At 36.2% G+C, this 20,210-nt stretch overlaps 1 protein-coding gene across 8 annotated transcripts in view; it reads right to left on the bottom strand.

Annotated features, from left to right (window-relative positions):
• SLC44A5 (solute carrier family 44 member 5) overlaps positions 1–20,210 on the bottom strand; it is a 188,721-nt gene that overhangs the window by 29,448 nt on the left and 139,063 nt on the right. For all 8 annotated transcript variants that reach the window (XR_015793458.1, XM_088128429.1, XM_088128430.1 and 5 more), the window contains exons 8-17: positions 20,073–20,196; positions 18,213–18,296; positions 17,758–17,870; positions 15,945–16,076; positions 11,996–12,095; positions 5,653–5,745; positions 3,390–3,477; positions 2,224–2,486; positions 952–1,046; positions 439–542 (exon numbers count right to left, since the gene is read on the bottom strand). Coding sequence is in view for 7 of the 8 variants with exons in the window: in XM_088128429.1 (XP_087984555.1) it covers positions 439–542; positions 952–1,046; positions 2,224–2,486; positions 3,390–3,477; positions 5,653–5,745; positions 11,996–12,095; positions 15,945–16,076; positions 17,758–17,870; positions 18,213–18,296; positions 20,073–20,196 (1,196 nt within the window). In the remaining variant the exon portion in view is untranslated. The remainder of the gene's footprint in view (positions 1–438; positions 543–951; positions 1,047–2,223; positions 2,487–3,389; positions 3,478–5,652; positions 5,746–11,995; positions 12,096–15,944; positions 16,077–17,757; positions 17,871–18,212; positions 18,297–20,072; positions 20,197–20,210) is intronic.

Here is a 20,210-nt window from a genome sequence, read left to right as displayed (position 1 = left end):
TGAAGTAATGCACTTATTAGTTGATAGAATAAGCTACTTAAAGCTAATGCTTCTGGGTTTCATAAACACTTTGGAAACTGCATAAAAAATTAAACTTTTTTTTAAAGATGTTTTTAATTGTGCAACTGTTCTCATTTTTAGATCCATGATTGTAATTTGAAAGACATATTACTGTCAGATGAAATTCAGCAGAAATACTTTCCACCTCAGATCACTAAAGTTGTCTGAGATTTACTATGAACTAATTTCAATCATATGAAAATATCTTTTAGTACCCAGAAAGAAATAAACATTTCAACCCAGAAATAGTTTAAATAGTATGGTTTAAGCCATTATATTAAAAACTTGGAAAACTGGATTTGCCACACCAATTATAGTTTGCTAGACATTACATAGAAGTGTACTGGAAAAGGAGAGAGTGAAAAAAAAAATACATACCATGATGTAAGCATTTCTGTTGATAAATTTAAGGAATTTTTCCAAGCACCAGAAACAGCATTTGAGGCAGCAAAGCAAGAACTTAGCAAATGCATTTTGTGAGCCTGTACGAAACAGAGAAAACATTTCTTAACAATTACAAAATGCCAGTAAGGTGCCAAATGAAAGATTTTATGCTGGGCATGAGAATTGTAGTTGAAGGATACCAGGGGTTGAAGAAACATAAAGCTTTAAATATGTTGTTTCATTGCTTGCTATAAAGGACTTCTGAGTTTCCACTCCACCAATGATCAGAAATCCTGATAAGGCAACGTTTCCAGTCATGGCTTGTGTTGTTAAGTACATTTTCCCAAAGAAACTTACAGTCCCTTACATGGAAACACTGGAGCAAGATATGTGAGCCAGTCATGGCTAAAACTATACGTATGTAAATGTCTCTACAGAATTTTTGTTTTGTAAGGCATACCAGTGTACCAAACCTGAAAAAGCGAAGTGTTATTCCATGAAACTCACCCTTAAGTTTGTGATCCAGATATTCCAAGATTACTCTAATTAGTTGGACCACTGCAAGAATTAAAGACCCAAATGCTAAAGAACCTGTATGATATCTAAGAAACAAAACAAAACAAAACACCCAATGTTACTCTTCAAGAACAGGCATATCACTAGACACAGATCAGTTATAAATAATGGTTAATATGGCTAATATTAACATGAGAAAAATCCTAGTATGTAACATTATGGATTACAAAATGCATTTATCAGATGTGTGTGTGTGTGTGTGTGTATGTATGTATGTATGTATGTGTGTGTGTGTATATATATATATATATATATATATATATATATATATAATATACTGTATATTTGTAGTTCTAATTTACTGCTATTGCTAGGACCAAAGGGAAGTTACCGCTACGTGACAGCTGTATGAAAGCATTTAGGTGCCACTGGTCAAACTGTATGTTTCAACGAATGCCCAAGTAAATAGAAGCTGATATAAGCTTGATATCATACAGTTAAATACTGCATTTTTTTGTAAATGTGAATGCATACTGACTATATATGTGCAATTGTTAATGGATTGAAAATAAGAAAACAGCGAATGTGTCAGGTGCAGAAGTTTGGAAGACCTTTCAGCCAACACTTGTAACTCCTTCTTTGGCAGAACTAACAGTGTCCAAATGTTTCCTGTAACCAATTAAGAGTCAATTATTGCTTTTCAAACTTTTGCCCATCCCAAAATGTAACTCCAAATCAATTACAAAGTGCTTACAGAAAGAAAGGCAATGTTTTAGAATGACCGTCATGGTCTCCAGACTTGAATATTATTGAAAATCTGTGGAAAGGTTTCAAATATGCAGGGTATTCAAAAAGCCCTGAGAATATTTCTGAGTTCCCTCTAGAAAAGTGGAAAAAGGATCCAAAAGCAAGAATAGAAAGGCTTTTAGCTGGCTATAAGAAACATTTGGAAGCTGTTATTTCAGCCAAAGAAAAGCTTACAAAGTACTGTCTAAAAAGGTTTCTAAACCTGTCATATTCACTGTTTTCTTATTTTGAATCTGTAAACAACTGTACACAATATATAGCCAGCAGACATTCCCATTTGCAGAAAGATGTCCTTTTCAACTTTGTACCCTGTTGAAGTAGTTTCAGCATGAAAAGCATATTGTGCCACACAACAATTTTGAGTACAAAATTTATTCCTCCTGCCCCACCCTCCTTCCATGATACGGAACATAGAGGCAGAACTGAATTTAAACACAGTTGCAATTTCTTACTTACCGTATCGCTCGTCCAAATGAAGAAAAGAGCGGGCAGGATGGAATGTCAGCAGGTTTTCGAAAGGCCCAATAGTAAGACGCAAAGGCACCAGCAAGGGTACATTGACCCAATGCAATCGCAAAGTTGACCAGCCAGAGAAAGACAAACACATTGATAATTTGAAAGACTAAGATGTAGCGGTGGTATAGACTTTCTCCACCATAGAAAGCAAACGTACACTGGGCCCCTGGACATAGTTTGCTCACGTTGGTAGTGTTGAAAGTCTGTTCAGTGACAAAAGAAAAATAATCAGGTGGGGATATTAAAATGTTTTAGTACAATCTCAAACTATGAATCTTTCCAATGTTAGGCGAATGGGCAGAGAACAACAGAGGGCAGTGTTCAGCTAATGACTGTGTAAGCAGTAGTGAAACTCGTGGGTACAACACCTGGGATAGTGAAATAATAATGTATGGTGTAACACATTATAAAAATAGCTTGCAACATAAGCACAATCAAAATACTGGGTCTGATGTTAGTATAATAGAAACAGACCTTCTGTAAGTGATGAAACTTTGTTTTAGCAAAATGACAGGTCATTCAACCTGTTAAAATAATTTAAAAATCTCAACCGGTAATCAATTCATATGGCAAATGATACTCACAAACCATTCTAAAGGCACACACCAGTTAGCACATGTTAAGCAGTACTATATCTTATCTCTGGTTGTAGGTACTTCATAAGCTTCAGTGAATTTCTAGTGTTTCAATGTTTCAGATAGTTGCTAAGAAAGCTAACAAAATAATCAATAGTGCAATCTTCTATACCAGGGTTTCTCAACCTTGGCAACTTTAAGAAGTGTGGACTTCAACTCCCAGAATTCCAAAGCCACCTTTGCTGGCTGGGGAATTCTGGGAGTTGAAGTCTACACATCTTAAAGTGTCCAAGGTTGAGAAACACTGGTCTATATGTCTGCTCAATGCAAGCCTCTCTGCCTTAAATGCAACTTACACCCAGTTACAGATTTTAGTGGATTAAAAAGATTCATTTGTGCAAATCTGTTAGAAACAATGTGGGGAATTTAAATATGTCAAAGTTTATACTGACATTATAAATACAAAGGACACTAACTAATGAAGAGCTAGAACATATATGGGGTTTAAAAACAAATCGTATGCATGCTTACCTCTGGGTAACAGGTCAAATTTGCATATTTGCATAAGCTTTGATTAGCCATGACTTTGTACACAGGTTCTCCTGATGTAGCCAGGAAACTTGATTTAAATGGGTTAAGTAAGAAACAAAATCAGATAGAAAGACGCAGTATGTAACACTCTGTACCAAGAGGAAGAGTTTTAAAGAATACATTTAATTTCTGTTTGTTTTTTTTAATGACTAGCACAGGATATGATAACCACAGTATGCATGCATTTTCTAAAAACCTATTTGCCTGGTCTGCAAGTAATTCAGGAGAGGTATAAAATTTGTTACCCTTTTATTTAATAACAAGGGCATTCTTGTTGGTAATTTTGGGCACCAGATGAAAAAGGAAACAGTATAGTTCAATGACCACATATACAGTATGGAGACTATGGGGAAAAATACTGAGAAAGTTCAGAAAAATAAAATAAAAATATACTCAAAGTTAAAAAAAAAAGTCATCTAATATTCCAAGACTTTTATCCAAATGTAAAAAGGTCACAATCTTTCCTTGCAGTAGACCACTTAATACCACTACTTTACACTGTCATGTAAAGGTACACACCAGTCAGTGCATGTTAAGCAGTACTATATCTTATCTCTGGTTGTAGGTACAACATAAGCTTCAGTAAATTTCTAGTGTTTCAATGTTTCAGAAAGTGTAAAACTTGCATTTTCTATAAGGATTTCACCCACAATTAATCACTGAGAAGAGAAGCTCTGGGAAGGAATGCGAGTATGTAAATAAGTAATTAAGAAATCGTTGAAGAACATAAGATATTAATGTATAGTGAGTTTTGCGGGGTTCTTTTCATTTATTTACTTGAACAAGTCAAATATTGTCCATAAACTTCTGAAACTCTGCACTTTTGATGGCCAAAAAGAAAAATCATGATACCTCAATCAATCAAGCTGTGAGACTGAGACAGAGTTTTTCTTCCTATGCAAAACGTAGTTTCTTCTGAAGGAGGTTAAGACACTTACTTCATGGTTTAGCAAAGTATGATAAATTGAATAGGCTTGAAGTATGAACATTTTGCATAAATATGGAATTTAAGATTGGTTACTGAGTGTTTTAAGAGCACACTCTAAGGATGCCATAGAATAAATGGAATGTTTAACTAATGGTTAACAATGAGCAGGAATAAGACAAGCTTGTGTGATTTCCCCTTGATTATTTAATGTTTTAGGGATCAGTATATAAGCAAAGCTTGTTAGAAGTGTGTTGGTTAGGAACACCAACAATTGTGTGTACAATTTGTACGCAAATGATGTCATATTCTTGACTGAGGATGCAAATGATTGCCAGCAAATGCAACAAATAGTACAGATCTGAACATTATTGAATTAAAAATCAAAGCACTTAACTTTGACACGGAGATTGCGATGAATGATTGCAAGTTATAGATAAATTGCAAAAAACTAGAGCAAGTATATGAATTTGTATACTATGGCAAAATGTTTACTAACAATGGGAAATGGAGATATTTTAACATGTGCAAATGCCAATGTAAAGTAGTGGTATTATGTGGTCTCCTGCAAGGAAAGATTGTTTGTTGAAAGAAGTGAAAGTAACTGTGTAATAGCATGTTCCACCCACTATGTTATATATAACTGAGAGTTGGATATCTTAGCAGAAACAAAACTAAGTTGAATGCAGTGGGAATGGGTTACTTGAGAAATGTGTGTAGTAGCAAAAGAAAAGATAGGGTAAAAAAATAAATGGGCGAAGAATATAAAAATGGATTGAATACAAGAATGAAAGTATGAAAGAAGTATGAAAGAAGCATGAAAGAAGCATGTTGGTCTGGTCATAGAGAAAGAATGAATTAAGATTGAATTGCCAAACCAATATATGAAGGAAGAAATAATGGATCTAGAATGAGAAAGTTGTAACTGGATGGCATTAATAAGATCCTCAAAAAGAAAGAGGTGATAACTCTACACAACGAAAGGCAGTATATGGAGTAATGTAAAAATGTGGTGGAAACAAGGATGGTTTGCTAGGGCAGAAGAGTATGGAAAGGTATGGTGAATGGTATTGTATAATATTTAGCAATGTTTCCTTTTTCTTATTTCATTCCTTTTTTAAAAATTACTATTTATTACTTTTTCCTGCATTCTATATAATGTTCCTAAGCGGAATAGTGTGATGGATATGTAGTGTATGCATGTATGCACCAATAAAGTGCTGACCTGGAGATGTGAGAATAACTTGTGACCACTTACTCTGATAGAAAGAAGGATACACAGCTGTCACTGCCCAGTATGAAATGCAGATTGCAATCAAAATAAAGGTTATTATTGGATAGAATAATGTAGACATGATGTAGCCAATTGCCCTAAAAAAAAAAAAAAAAAGTTAAGTTATTCGATTTGTCAGGCTGTGACACAACAGACTTTGTATACAACAGACCAAATTTCCACTGTGATTTCTGTTACTTGTTTAAGTTTTCATTACACAAATACGTGTAGCATACACCATCATAAAAGTGATGTAGATTCCCACAATGCCATATTCTTTGATTCAGCGGCCATGACTGAGTATCAGACACCCTTCCCACTCATTAGTCCATTAGCATGAAGTTCATGTAAACATTATTTCTTTAATCTTTAAGGTTATTATTTTTTGCTTATGTATGTGAAAAGTTCCCATGACAACTAATGCCTATTTCTTTCCTATGCCTTTTACCTCTTTATTATAAAAGCTGTATAAAATTGGGTTGCCAAGTATTGCCCTCCAAAATTATCTCCTTCAGTTTGTCTCAAGTTCTACCTCTTCCCCAATTCTTTTATTCGTATTTCTTCATTCTTCTTTATTTTCTTTATTCATTTTATCATATTTTTAGATTATTATTGGCTTTTACAACAAGGCATGCTTTCCCCCAATGCTCTAGCTTTTAGCATCAGCTTCAATGCCTTTATTTTTTAAAATTCAACTGCAACTTCTGTCCAATTCACAGTTCTCTTGTTCTATCCATACCCATCCATTCCAATTCTTAGCAGATATATATGTTGAAGCTGATATAATCAAACGTATTTCCCTTAGATTCTTCATACTATAGGAACCCAGAAGTAGGAACTGTGGCTCTCCAGATATTGCTGAATTAGAATATAACTCCTAGGAACCACAATCAATGTTGAATCCTGGAAATTGTACCTCAGGAACACTTGGAGGGCGATAGGTGTTTAATTCCTGCTATATTCCATACAATACTAAAGTACAGTCTTTTCTTTCTTAGGTGTACATATAGGCACAAAACATATTCAGTTTTTGTTGCCAATGAAGGGGATTCTGTGAAAGAAAATATTCACAAGGGCATTATATTTAGGGGGGGAAATGAAACTCAGTGAAATATCCAGCACCCATCTGGGAATGGCATTGTAGAAGGTCAGAAGCAACACAGGAGTGGTAAGGTTGGGACAGAAAGCTTTCAATGTTAGTACTGCTTGTGTGTAAATAGGTAAACAAGAATGGAGACTTTCTTTGGTCCATGCATGGAGTAAAAAAAAGCCCTATTTAAATAAAAGCCTAATATTTCTTTTCTCCTTTCTAGCAATCTCTTCAATGTAACATTTTCTTGTTCTCTCTACTCTTTCTCAATGTTTGTTTAGTATTTCAATTTATATGGCTGCCCACCTCAAATTCATGACTCTGGGCAGCTAACAACCATTAAAAACTTCATAAAATACCTCACTATAAAAACAACACACACATAATCAGCAGCTGAGGTAAAAAAAACAGAACCACCACCAACAAACCAACATAGCTGTTGCACAGGTTCTGCCACACATCTGGATCCCCAAGCCTGGTGACAAAAGCATGTTTTTAAGGCCTTGTGAAAAGCCAGCAAAGTCAGAGCTAATCTAAACTCTGGGGTGATGATGTTCCAAAGGACAGGCACCGTGACAGAAAAGGTTTTCTTCCTGGGCCTTGCCAGAAGACATTCCCTAATAGACAGGACCCAGAGTGTGCTTCTCCTGCTGGACCTAATGGGTCAGGTAGACATAATTAGGGAGAGACAGTCCCTCAAATAACCCATGCCATGAAGCAATTTATAGGTCATTACCAGCACCTTGAATTGAACCTAGAAACATACTGGTAATCAATGCAGCTTGCAGAGCATAGGCATAATGTGCACCGATCGAGCAGTACACATATCTGCCCGTGCTGCTGCATTCTGTACCAGCTATAATTTTCAGATGTTCAAGGGCAGCTGCATGTAAAGCCCATTGCAATAGTCCATTCAGAGGTGATTGTGAGCAGAGCCTCTTAGCCCAGGAATGGGCGCAATTAGTGCATGACATGAAGTTGCACAAAGGCCTTCCTGTCCACAGCTGTCACCTGTTCCTCGAACAGGAGCTGTGAGTCCAGGAGGACCCCCAAACTGCATACAGGTTCTGTTTGAGGTAGTGCAACCCCATTCAGAACAAGAGATGGAAAGTCCCCAGAACTAGAGGACCCTAATACCCAAAGCCACTCAGTCTTGCTAGGGTTGAACTGAAGCCTGTTCTCCATGTTACACTGGCTTGAGCAGAGACAATAGTCATGGGTGGGTGGGATGGTGATTTTCCCCATATTCCCTTAAGTTGAACCTTAGTGGACACTGTGAGTATTGATTTATAGGCCAGTTGACCTTGAAAATTATTGCTACACCTGGAGATGGGATGCAGCAATAGCTTAAAAGATTAATCATAAGTCATCTAGAACATGGCCTTGCTTGCTAGGAAATATGGAAACTAAAATCCAGCATATCGAGAGCCCATCAGGTTGGAGAAGATTACTGTAAGCAATCTAGTTGAGGCCAGTCTCAGCACTGTCTTCTGTATTATTCTCATCTCTTGTCCCAAATCATTTTTCCTGCTACAGATGCAACCTGCATATAGATATATGCAACGTTTATATACATCTGTGTCACTATTTGGTAATGTTATGAAATATAACTTCCTATTCTATGTGATCATACTTTCTATATAGCTACCATTACAATCTTCATAGGCCTTCCCTAATGTGGTCAATGTACTCTGCATACGTTTATAATTATTTCACATAAACCAAATATGAGCTAAAACTTAAATTAAACCTTGCATTAAACATTAATTCTACATGGTCAATTAACGTATTGTGCTAGAAACATCTTGACTGTTTTTTCAATCACTGAAGAAGAGTATAAGCTTATGCTACTTAAGAAATAATTACTACAAATCAGTCCGTTTCAGAATTTAATGACAGGTGGGCCTTAGTGAAGTCACAGACTGTTTACTGTAATAAACTGCTTGATAAATTCTAAGAATAAATCACAACCAATTTATTGCTAATATAAACTGCCATTTCATTGAAGAAATAGTTAAACTAAGCTTGGAAAAAATTATTTAGCTTTCAGTCATTAGCCACATATTTTTCAAGTCCTTGATTATGGGCTACTTTCTGTTGTATTCACAATAAAGTGCAACATTTCTTTTTATGCATTATGCATAAATATTGGGGAATGTTGCCCTCAAGTGATCCTTGATGGAATACACAATACTATAATGAAATATTATTTCTCACTAGAAGTTTATGAAGTTTCGGGACTGTCTGATAAATATTTCAATAAAAGCACCTTTTTACCAAGTAATTTTGAAAAATAAATTATATGTTGCAGCCTAATACTTCAATTAATGCTAACTCCAAATGTATAGCTTTAATGAAAAAAAACCCTAATACATACTGAAACTGTAGAACTCATTATCTTGTAGGAGAACATGTATGTTGACACTAGTGGTTTGAAAGAAGGTAAGTTCCAAGGAAGGGCAAGGGAACATATTCACATTCTTGCACAATTGTGACAAATTTGTTCATTGAGAAATTTGGTTTTCAACAAGAAATTCAAGAATTCTGTGTGATTAGAAATTTGCTGCTGAGTAAACAGTGAGAGAAAAAACGATTCATCTAGTAATATGTATTGTCGAAGGCTTTCGCGGCCGGAATACGATGGCTGGTGTGGGTCTTCCGGGCTGTGTGGCCGGGTCACATCATCCTGGGCACAGAGAGAACTGTCTGTGCTCCTGCTCTCTCAAGATGCCGGTCACAGATGCTGGTGAAACATTAGGAAACAAAACTTCCAGAACACGGCCACACAGCCCAGAAGACCCACACCAGCCATCATCTAGTAATAGTTGCAGAGAATGCAAGGTTCCTAAGGAGCCTGTGTAATCAGGGTTTGTGTAAACTAGGACAAATGCTACACATTCTAGAAAGGTCATATAATACACTTAGCCAGGTCTAGCAGATGCATTTGTACAACTTGCTAAGTCTGAATATACAAATACATATATGTGTGTGTGCACGCGCGTATTTCACAATATAAAAATAAACACGTCTTTTACGAAAATAAATGTTTTGAATGCAAGAAAATTGAATGATAAAAAAAAAATGTAAGAAGTTCAGTCAAATCTGTCAGTTATTCCAGAAACTCTCAGGAGATTCCACTGGATCACTTCCATTCCACGTTTTGGGGGTTCTTCTCTGCAGAGATGAGGATTTTATTCTTTTAATTGCATTGTTTAATTTGCTGTGATGCTGCCAAGTGAGCCCAAAAAATTGTTGAGAGTTTGATGACAACACTAAAGAGATGATACCCCACCAGATATTTTACTCTCAACTTCCCCCAAAACAGCAATCCTGATTATAGGCTCAGTGAGGGATAACAATAAGATATTTAATTTATACAAGAACAGAGATAAGGCGGAGATACACCTGAGAGAATTTCAGACTGAAATACTCTTCCCCTTACATTTATTTTCAATATTATTTCAGGTAAAATGACCAAACTAATGATGTTGACTGATCCTTCTGTACAGATACCTAATGTACCTTTTTAATTAAAAAAGTATAAATACTACATAAAGTGGGTAATCTAGTTCACAATTTTTCGAGGTAGCAGGATCATACTAATTAAGCAATACTCAGCATTCTTGCAGAATGACTCTGTTCACACTTAAGATAATCTACATTGTGAAAGGGAACGTCTTGTCTCCTTCCTTCATGTACAACCTGACTATGAACCAGAGCAAATATTCTAATATCTCTAACAGGCCTGTAGTTGCCATGGCTTTTGGCCAGCTCTGCATGTAATCATACTTTTATGCAGGCCCTCAGACAAATATTTTGTGCTAGTTTGTGTTAGCTTCGTTGATGGGAAGAGTAGAGATCATTTAGTTCTCACAGAAAAGTTTCTCACAGGAGAGAAAGGAAAGGACTATAGACAGACTGGCTTTGGAAATGGGGCCTCAAAAAATCATCAGAGAACACTCTGGAAAGGCACACGCCTTTGTTTATTTGTTTACCCAAGTTCCAAGAGCCAGATAGAACTTGAGACGAAGCTTTTTTAGCTAACAGAAGTTTTACTGGCCAAGAAACATTCTGGATGGCTCATTCAACACAGTGGCAAAGTGTTGAGGAGAAACACACCTTTCAAAGCAAACAACAGAGATTTTATAGGCATTTACAAATGTACATCCCCTCATACCCATACAAGGAAATACAGGGATGGTCTAGGGAGCAGTAAAGGTAGATCTCAGAAAGAGAAAGTTAGCTCAACTCTCTTCTCCTATTACCAAAGAAACACCTACCTCCTTATCTCTCTCTGGAATGCAGGGCCTCTTTGCAACTTTTACCAAGCTAATTGCTTATTCGAAGACAATCAGGCATTCAACAAAGAGATAAGGTGGGGGGAAAGAAAAGCTGTGCTCTTTACAAAGCAAGTTAACCCTTTATAAATAAGATAGAGTGCACTGTTACATGTATGTTTATACATTATGTGAAATATATATATATATATAATATAGAATCATATATTAAAATAATGCCCTTCAAAGAAATGAGGGGAAGTGGAAGGGCAGTAATGGCTGGCAACTAAAATGGACATAGACAGCGATGGCTAATTCAAAACTTAATGTTTTGATGGGTGTCTGATGAACCTAAAATGGACAGAGCAGGGTTACATTGCTGAAGATTTATTGCTGGTTCACGGAAGTCATATGGAGAGTAGGGCATGTTCCAGACAAGTGTGCTGGGAACCAGAAGAAAAGGCACCACAGGGATGTGCCAAAGCAGAAAACAGCTCTTGATGGAGCTGAACTTGATGGAAGAGGAGTAAGGTTTTGCAGCCAGAAAGAAAAACCAGCTGTCAGCTGGGCAGACAGAAAAAAACTGCCACCAATCTCCATAAGCCATTTAACTCTAAAATTAGGAAGTAAGCAGAGTAAGGAATAGAATATTCCATTATACATTTAGCTCTGCAAATATGGATGCTTAAAGCTGTTTTAGGCTACACGAAAAAAAAAATTGCTCTTGCCTTGCAGTTTAAGCAGCCTATCAGCTAAGGCTTGGGAAAAGGAATAAATTTACAATGGATTGCAATGCAAAGAAGTTGCTTGCTTGCCAAATAAGGCTGAGAAAACGAAACTGCTCATACTTCTCACTTTAACATGCTTCTTAATAGAAGGGAAACTGAAACCTGAAGTGTATCTTGCCCTGAATTTCTAACAAAACCTAAGAAAAGTCTGTGTCCAGAATATTCCAAACACAAGAATGCTAATAATACTCACCGGCTACCTTCTTTCAAAAGGGCAATCGCAATCCGGATTCGATTTCTCAGAAATATTAACATCAATATAATGACAACTTCCACTATACAAAGTAGTATCACTGAAAACACAAGAAATAAGTTTGTCAAAAAATAAGGTTGCCAACTTATATCAAAGCAACACATTGCCAGTTATAAGGGTTGGCTTCAGTATTCTCTTCCCAAATGCATCATATTCAGGATTCCACTGGAATCAATCAAATGCTCCACATACCTAGATTTAGCCCCTATTTCATACACACTAAAGCAGTGTTGTCCAAACTTGGCTACTTTAAGATGAGTTGACTTTAACTCCCAGAATTCCCCAGCCAGCATGGCTGGCTGGGGAATTCTGGGAGTTGAAGTCTACTCATCTTAAAGTGGCCAAGTTTGGACAACACTGCACTAAAGCATGTATGTGATAAAGACTGTATTCTCTTATCACAATTGTATTTATGTGCTTAATTTTGTGCATGTAAGGCTTCTCCTCAGTGAATATTACGGCATAGAGTATAAAGAAGTTGATGAAGAAAACCATTCATCTAAAAGCAAAGCAATTTAAATTCAATGCTTTGCTTTAAATGTAATTTAGACTTAACATGATTATGTAAAGAACTATCTGTTTGCAATTAGACAGTTCTTATTCACCGACTGCCTTTTGCTATTTTAGTTCACAGTATCTGGAGATGTTGAATATAATCAATGCTTAAACATGTCTAATTTTCTTCTCTTATTTACTGTATCCCAGCGCTTATTATTCTTTCTGGATATTGTTATTTATGACTAAAAGCAGCCTGAATTTCAGTTATTCTTAATGGATGTTCATGTTTGCCAAATTGAATGCATAACAAATAATTTTAAAGAAGTGTCACAGAATGTATATAACTTGATTTGAAATTAGCAGGAATGCAACGTCTATGTGAAAATTTAGACAATTATGGTTCTCACTTCAAACTTTCCATCCATCTACCCACGCATCTCTAAGTTTTTATGTACTGATATTTACTAACTTGCACTTAGCCATCTGGAATACCAGTAGGACTACTTTTGTCTAGATTCAGAAATTCTGCAAATGAGAAATAACACTCAAATCTTATATTTTCTCTTTTTCTTTTTCAGAAAATAACAGAGTAAAAGCAACAAAGGGACAATCCATTTCATCAGAGGCAGGAAAACTCACATTGAATTTTATTGAACATAATGGGAATTATTTCTAAGTTCTATGTTTCATTTTAAGTCTCAATCCTCCAGACATGTTGGAATACAATAACTATCAACCCAGAGCAGAAGACAAGGGAGACATTACAATTTGATTTTGCCTGAAGGCTCAATAAAATATAATACATATGTTTTTTAAGAGACTTATTTATTTATATGGGACAGTAAAATGCAGTATTTTGTATTATTTTGTTTCATTTTTTAAAATATAATTTTCATATAGTTTGCTTGTAGTGTTCCCATCAGGCATAGTAAGTTCTACTTCTAGTGTACTAACTTTATATTCCAGTCAGCTTGTTTATACAGCCAGACATGTGTTCTCATTGATCCTACTCCCATCTTAATCACCAAAGAAGACTTCTACATATTCATCTTCATGACTTGTACATTGAACTGATTTGCATAAAAATGGATAGGGGCTTTATGTCCAATGATTCAAATATCCTTCACCTTCGATAATCAAGGAGAGAACACTGCTGATGCATCTGAAAGTAATCTATGATAGCAGAATGTACAGAAGCATAAAATTGCATGATGGGCCTAATAATCATGTGGAAAATGTTTTATGCAAATTGGTTCCTCATGGCAACTTCCTCATTTTCTCCAGAAACAAATGTTCCCCAAGGATGCATACTTATGTTTTTAATTAGGAGTTTCATGATTTCAGAGATTTTATAAAAGCTCATGAAATTGTAACATTCTCCATTTTATATGTATATAAAAAGAGCAAGCTTCTTAGCTTACAATTATAATTAGGAGCTTGAAACAATGGTTTAAAAAGAGAATAGTATTATGAATCCACTATTATTATTAGGAGTTTATTAGGGGTGTGAAACATTCTGGAAATGAAATATTTGGACACAGAACAACTGTTTTCAGGGTGGTCCATATCAGAACCCAAACAGGCATTTTTTACATATTTTCATACACAAATAGAACAAAATGGAGCTGTTTTGGTCCACATGTGGACCAGGAGTAGCAAGAGTAGGGGAAAAGCCAAAGGCTGAAGGGAGGAGAAAGGAAGGACAAGGCTGGTACACATCTTCCTCTCTTTCTTCAGCATCTGCCATTGTCCCCTGTTCTTTCCAGTTCCATCACTTCTCCCTCCTCTCAGCTGTCACTGATTCTCAGTGTGACTTATCCTACTGGCCCCAATCTTCCCAGTCTATTCCCATGTCTCCTACCTGCACAGGTGCAGCAGAGTGTGAGCTATGTTCCATAATGCATTCTCCAATCCGTTAACTTTAGGTAACAAGTAAAGTCAACAAGTTGGCTGCATCTTACATTACCTGAAAGCATATTCCAGAACAGCCATCCGCAACTTGGTGCCTTGCAGATGTGTTAGACTACAGATCCCATAATTCCCAGACATCATGACCATACTCTATATGAAGCTGCTGGGTGAGATCATCTGACATTTTGGGGTAAGATATCAGCATTCTGACAATACCCAACTTTATATCACTGCCTTGGTCTGTGCTGGAGATGACACTAATGTCCTAAGCCAGTGCCTAGAGGCTCCCAGGGTCTGGATGGGTCATAACAAGATGAAGTTGAACCCAAGCAAGAAAGAGGTACTGTTTGTTTAACAAGGCTCTCTTTTGATCCCAGTGTTGTCTCTTGATGGACAGGCACTACTCCTGAAGGAGCAAGTTTATTATTAGAGGGACCTTCTGGACGCATGGCTCCTGCTAGAACAGCAAGTGTTGTATTTAGAGAAGTTGTTGCCCAGTTCCAGCTGGTGCACCAGTTGCAGTACTACCTAGTGCAAGAGGACCTGGCAACAATTAATTCATGCCCTCATTAACACCCAGTTAGACTACTGCAATGCACTCTGCATGGAACTGCCCTAAAACATTAATCAGAAGCTACTATTAGTCCAGAATGTAGCAGCCTATGTGCTAACTAGCACCCGACCTTGGGAGTACATTACAGCTATGCTATGGGTGATGTACTAGCTTCCAATTGGCTTCTAGATGTAATTTAAAGTGTTATTTTTGATCTATAAAGTCCTTTGGCACCTGGGTCACTGCAGGACCACCTGGCCCAAATAGAATTACCTGACCTATTAGGTCATTTAGGGATAACATACTCCTAGTTCCCAACTTTGGGGAATAAAAGGAGCTAAGGCCAGGAGCCACTGCTTTTCAAATGTTGTGCTGGTTCTCTGGAACAAAACTCCTAGTAGAGATAAGACCAACTTTATCCCTGATGACATTCAAGAAGATGCTGAAGACAGAGCTGTTCCAAAAAGCCTTCTATTTAGTCTTGGCCATCTTTTATCTTTGCTATTTCTTACTATTATTGGGGCTGAGGCGGGGGAGTGATTTCATTCTATTTCAATTTTCAATTTGTACTGTGGATATTTTAAACTTCTTTATATCATGTAAACCTCTGAGAGTCAGTTCAGATTGTAGTGGGATATAAATGCAATTAAATAAATATACAAACAAGGCATTTAGGAAATCCGGTCTTCAGAGATAGAGCTTGCATATTGCACTAAGTCAAAGTACCCTTAACTGATTTTTTGTTTCAGTGTGTTGGATAAACTCATACAACTATAGCTTATTTGTCAAGCCATGGTTAAACAAATCAAAGCTTAGCATGGAGTATGTTCCATTTGGTATCAATCAATCAATCATCAACAAAGCTGTTTATTCAAATTAATATTAAGCAGGTGTGTCAAAATACAGGTTTCTCAAAAATTCACTTACTAAATGCTAACCATGTTTGCCTCAGTTGCAGATAGACTCTGAAATCTGTCTGGAATCCAATATCATAGATGGTAAGGTCAGAACCAGGTATTCCATGAAGGCGATCATATTCCCAGTAGCAATGCCAGATACCTTTTGAAAAGGAAACAACAGAATCAAAGAGCAATTTACATCCTTTAGGTAATCTGTACTATAGTTTGTTTCAAAAGCAAAGAGAATATTTTGGGCAGAAAGGTGCTAGACGAACAAATCACAAATATAAGAGCTCCAAACTACATGCTTGACTTGGGACTTAACCCCCAGTGGAAGGCTTCCTCTGATATATACACATGGTCAAAAAACATCTTTGAAAGTCTTCTTTCATATACTTATGCAATCAGAAATTTATGAGTGGCATAAGAGAGATACACTGAGATTTTTACAGGAGTAGCCTCTGATTTTGGTATGTTCTTGTTGGAGGAAAAAACATCTGGTGTCTCTATTTTTGATTGTTAGTGAAAGACTAGGATCCTTGTGCTCTTCCACACTTTTTGAATGTATTAATTTCAGTTCTTGTGGTTTGGGTTTGATCCTGTTCCCAGTGCTTCATTTAATTTTTAAAATTCATGACATGTCACATTTGTCATGCGGGCAGAGATTTGCACCCTTATGCTATGGTAGATTTCAAATTATTTACTGCATTATTTTTAAAATTTAATACGTTTTATTTTGTATGGCAAGCAGAGATTAACCGTTCTATGAGTTATTTAATAAATCTAACCAGTAAATACCATAAGAGAAAGCAAAACAAACCTTACAGTGTCTGTAGATACTCTGATCTGAAGAAAATAGCTTCCTGACTCAAAGAGTCATCAGTATTTTCACAAATGACTGAAATTCCAAATGAAATTTCCCAATGATATTTTGAGAAGGTGGAGCCTATTTTCTCTCATGTCTCAGGCAGAAAAAAATCTCAAGCAAGTTCCATCAGAGAGCAACATCAAACATGAAGAATACTGAATATTCTACACTGATTGCTGTCAAAACAGAGCATTCATATGATATGTGGGTCATGTTTGACAACTGTACAGGTATTTGTAAATCAAGAAGCTGGTTCACCTTCCCAATATGCACTGAAATAGGTTGTTAAATTGTCACAGATCATGAACCAGATAACTTGTCTGTCTGTCTATGTAAAAAGCATACATTTTTGAAAAGCTTATAACACAAACCAACCTTATATCCTGCCTAGTTAGTTAGTTGAGGTTGGATATTTATCTATTTTTGAGAAGGAGCAGGATTACTGTAAACCACCTCAAATTCTTGTAAACTAAGTGTGTCTATAAATCTATCATGTTGTATTTCAGTTTTTAGTAGGATAGAACATGGAGCAATCACTATGAACTTGCCAACATATAATAACCAAATGAGCAAAATAGGAAAGATTTGCTTACTCCTATGGCTAATCTCTAACAAAAAACAGATAGTGATATTATATTCTAGATATAGGAAAACACACATACATACACGTAAACAGCTGCATGATGGTAGAGGACTATGGTGTTTTATTTCTTGGCATACATAGTAGTAAATATGGTATTGTCCTGATGAAGGAAGAACATACTGGACCATTTAACATTCATCTAGCTTGTTTGTAACAAGAAGAGGGTACCTAGAGGGGAATTTATAAGCGCAGGACCAATAGAATGGCTCAGTACAGAGTGAGTTAATGGGGAAAGGGTGAGATAGTATAGAATTAACTGATTATCAGTTCTGCTTGTCTCAGTATTAATAACAAAATCCTAGGTAGCTGTATGTAGCATTTGGCACTTACCATATCCTATAATCCCAATTACACCAAAGATGAAAATCCAGAAGAGAACCCCTGCTATGAATCTCAGAAGCACAAGGAAGAGCAAGCTGACTACCATTGCAATAAACAGCCCTCTGGGGGAAAAAACAAAAAACAAAAATACAGCAGTTAAAAAAAAAAAGAGCAACCAGTCTCCTCTCTTCCATTCCTCTGTTCATAGACAAAAAAACTTTAACCCGAGAGTATTGTATACTGGCTTAAAGTATGGGGTTTCCACTGTTTTCCCAATTCATTGAGAGCCAAAGCAGCAGGACAACCAGGAATATAGAACTAATTCATATAAAAGAACTGAATAAGGAATGCACAAAAGAATGCATAAAGGCAATGAAGGGAAGCCATACCCCCACTTTGCATGCATCTCCAGCTATCACTGTTTTACATGCTGACGGTATGGCTTCTGATGAATAAGAACTTACATTAAAATCCAGTACCAAGAGCTCGCATAGTCTTCAAAAATTTTCATCCCAACTGATCTTGCATCAAGAACATTATTGATACCACTTTAAAAAGGAAAAGGAAAGGAAAACAAGTTTTAGATTATGTACCACTTATTTAAATCAAGCAACTTAAGAGCTTACTGTAATAAAAGTACATCTTATCATTAAAAAAAATTAAATCACAACTTTGTTCATTGTGTTTTGTTTATTGGAAAAATGGAACATTAGAGGTTATAGCTAGTAATAAAACTATATTATATTGAGGTTTGTGCCCAAAGCAATAATAAGCTACAGGAAAATATAAATCATATGGAAAAGGCAAGACTTTAGGTTCTAATTCTATATGTACTCAATGGACCTAGTTCTGTGTATATTACATACAGATTATGCTATTAAACTATTAACATTTCCGAACAATTATTAAAGCTACAAAAACACTGTAGGATATCTAAGCAACATTACGACTACTAGTTATAATATAAGCACAGCTCTAGGGAAGCATCTGTAAGGTTTTAATATTGGTTAACTATAGATGGCCGTGTCATCTGAATTCAGAAAGTCAACCATGGTTTATGCTTGTTTGAATTAACCATTTTGAAGATTGTACAAGATGGAAAGTTTGCAGCTTTGGGTTATATTTTTAAGGATATCTTTTTTATGCTTGAGAGCCTTTATAGTGACTAAGATGTTGATAAGGACCAAGGAAATGCAGGTTCAAGACCACTCCTAACCATGGAAATTTAGTGGGTGGCTTTGGGCCAATCACTTTCTCTCAGCCCAACCTATACCACAGAAGTGCTCATGAAGGGAAAATGGAGGAAACAGAAAACTCCTGCAGGAAAAGCAGGATGGAGGTCAAATGAATGAATTGTTGCTTTTATTAAGCAGCTTTTAATATCTTGTTTGAACAGAAAGAAAGGATAAAAATCAAATCAAATAATAATAATAATGACTATGATTAATCAACAGTGGGGGAAAAAGTTGCTGAACTCTTCCTATAGCTGCCCCAAAAGAAGACCAGAAAGAAAAACACAAACCCACGCGCTTGTTCACATCTGATTAATAGTTTAGGTGGGTATGAATATACACCTGAGACAACATTGCAGCCCCACTATATAGACCAAACCAGGAAATCAACTCCACAAAAAGGCTAAAACTACTTCTGTTAACATTGGCTATAGTAACAGAACCTTGCAAATCTGACTGTGCTTTATTCCCCCTCCCAATACTCATGTGAATTAGGGAGGTATCTGCCTAAGTCTCTTGCCCATACCATCTTCTTGTTTTGGACATAAGCCATGTTTTCCCCTTTCTTGCTTTGGTAATGGATCTGGCCTATTTCTGTCAAGGTCATCTTCCTTATTCTCTGCCCAATATGAATTAAAGGTTCATTCCATTCCCCTTCTCCAAATAAGATGGTATGTTATAGTTCATATTCAATGGAACAAGTTCATATTCAACAGAATTGAGCTTATCTATATACAATTGTTTGGGAAGTCAGCTTCCATAATCAAGGTTGTGAATTCACTGTGTTATAATAGATGTAATTTGGAAAAAGGTTAGGCCTCCCTTTCTCTCAGATGTCATTGATCCAAATCTCCTGGTATAGTTGCTTTAAAAATAAAGAGTAAATAAATGACACATCATGGATAAGGAAATAATTTGCATATAAAGTTGTTTGTTCCTGAAACAAATGAAATCAAAATCATGAAATTCCTCTCCTATATGGAGGTATGTCCATAAGATTAGTGCTGTAAAAAAATCCATGGTAATGCATTTATATGACAACTAGTCAAGCAAAGTTGAACAGGCAAATATAAAAACACACACAATCCCTACTTTGCTGCTTCCCTGAGATCAGTTACATTCCGTGTTTTTCCTCTTCCATCTTTGAAAGTAGTTTGATTGGCCACAGTCAGAACACCATTTTTAGTAGAGAAATCAGGAAAGCACCTCTTAAGAACTGTTAAAACAAAA

The sequence above is a fragment of the Python bivittatus genome, unplaced genomic scaffold, assembly GCF_059951505.1.
Source record: "Python bivittatus isolate LINGU-HERP-01145 unplaced genomic scaffold, Pbiv_v1 ctg000700_np1212, whole genome shotgun sequence".
NCBI classification, from domain to species: Eukaryota; Metazoa; Chordata; class Lepidosauria; order Squamata; family Pythonidae; genus Python; species Python bivittatus.
The sequence above is the reverse complement of the archived record's forward strand: the minus strand, read 5'-3'. Positions and strand labels throughout refer to the sequence as shown.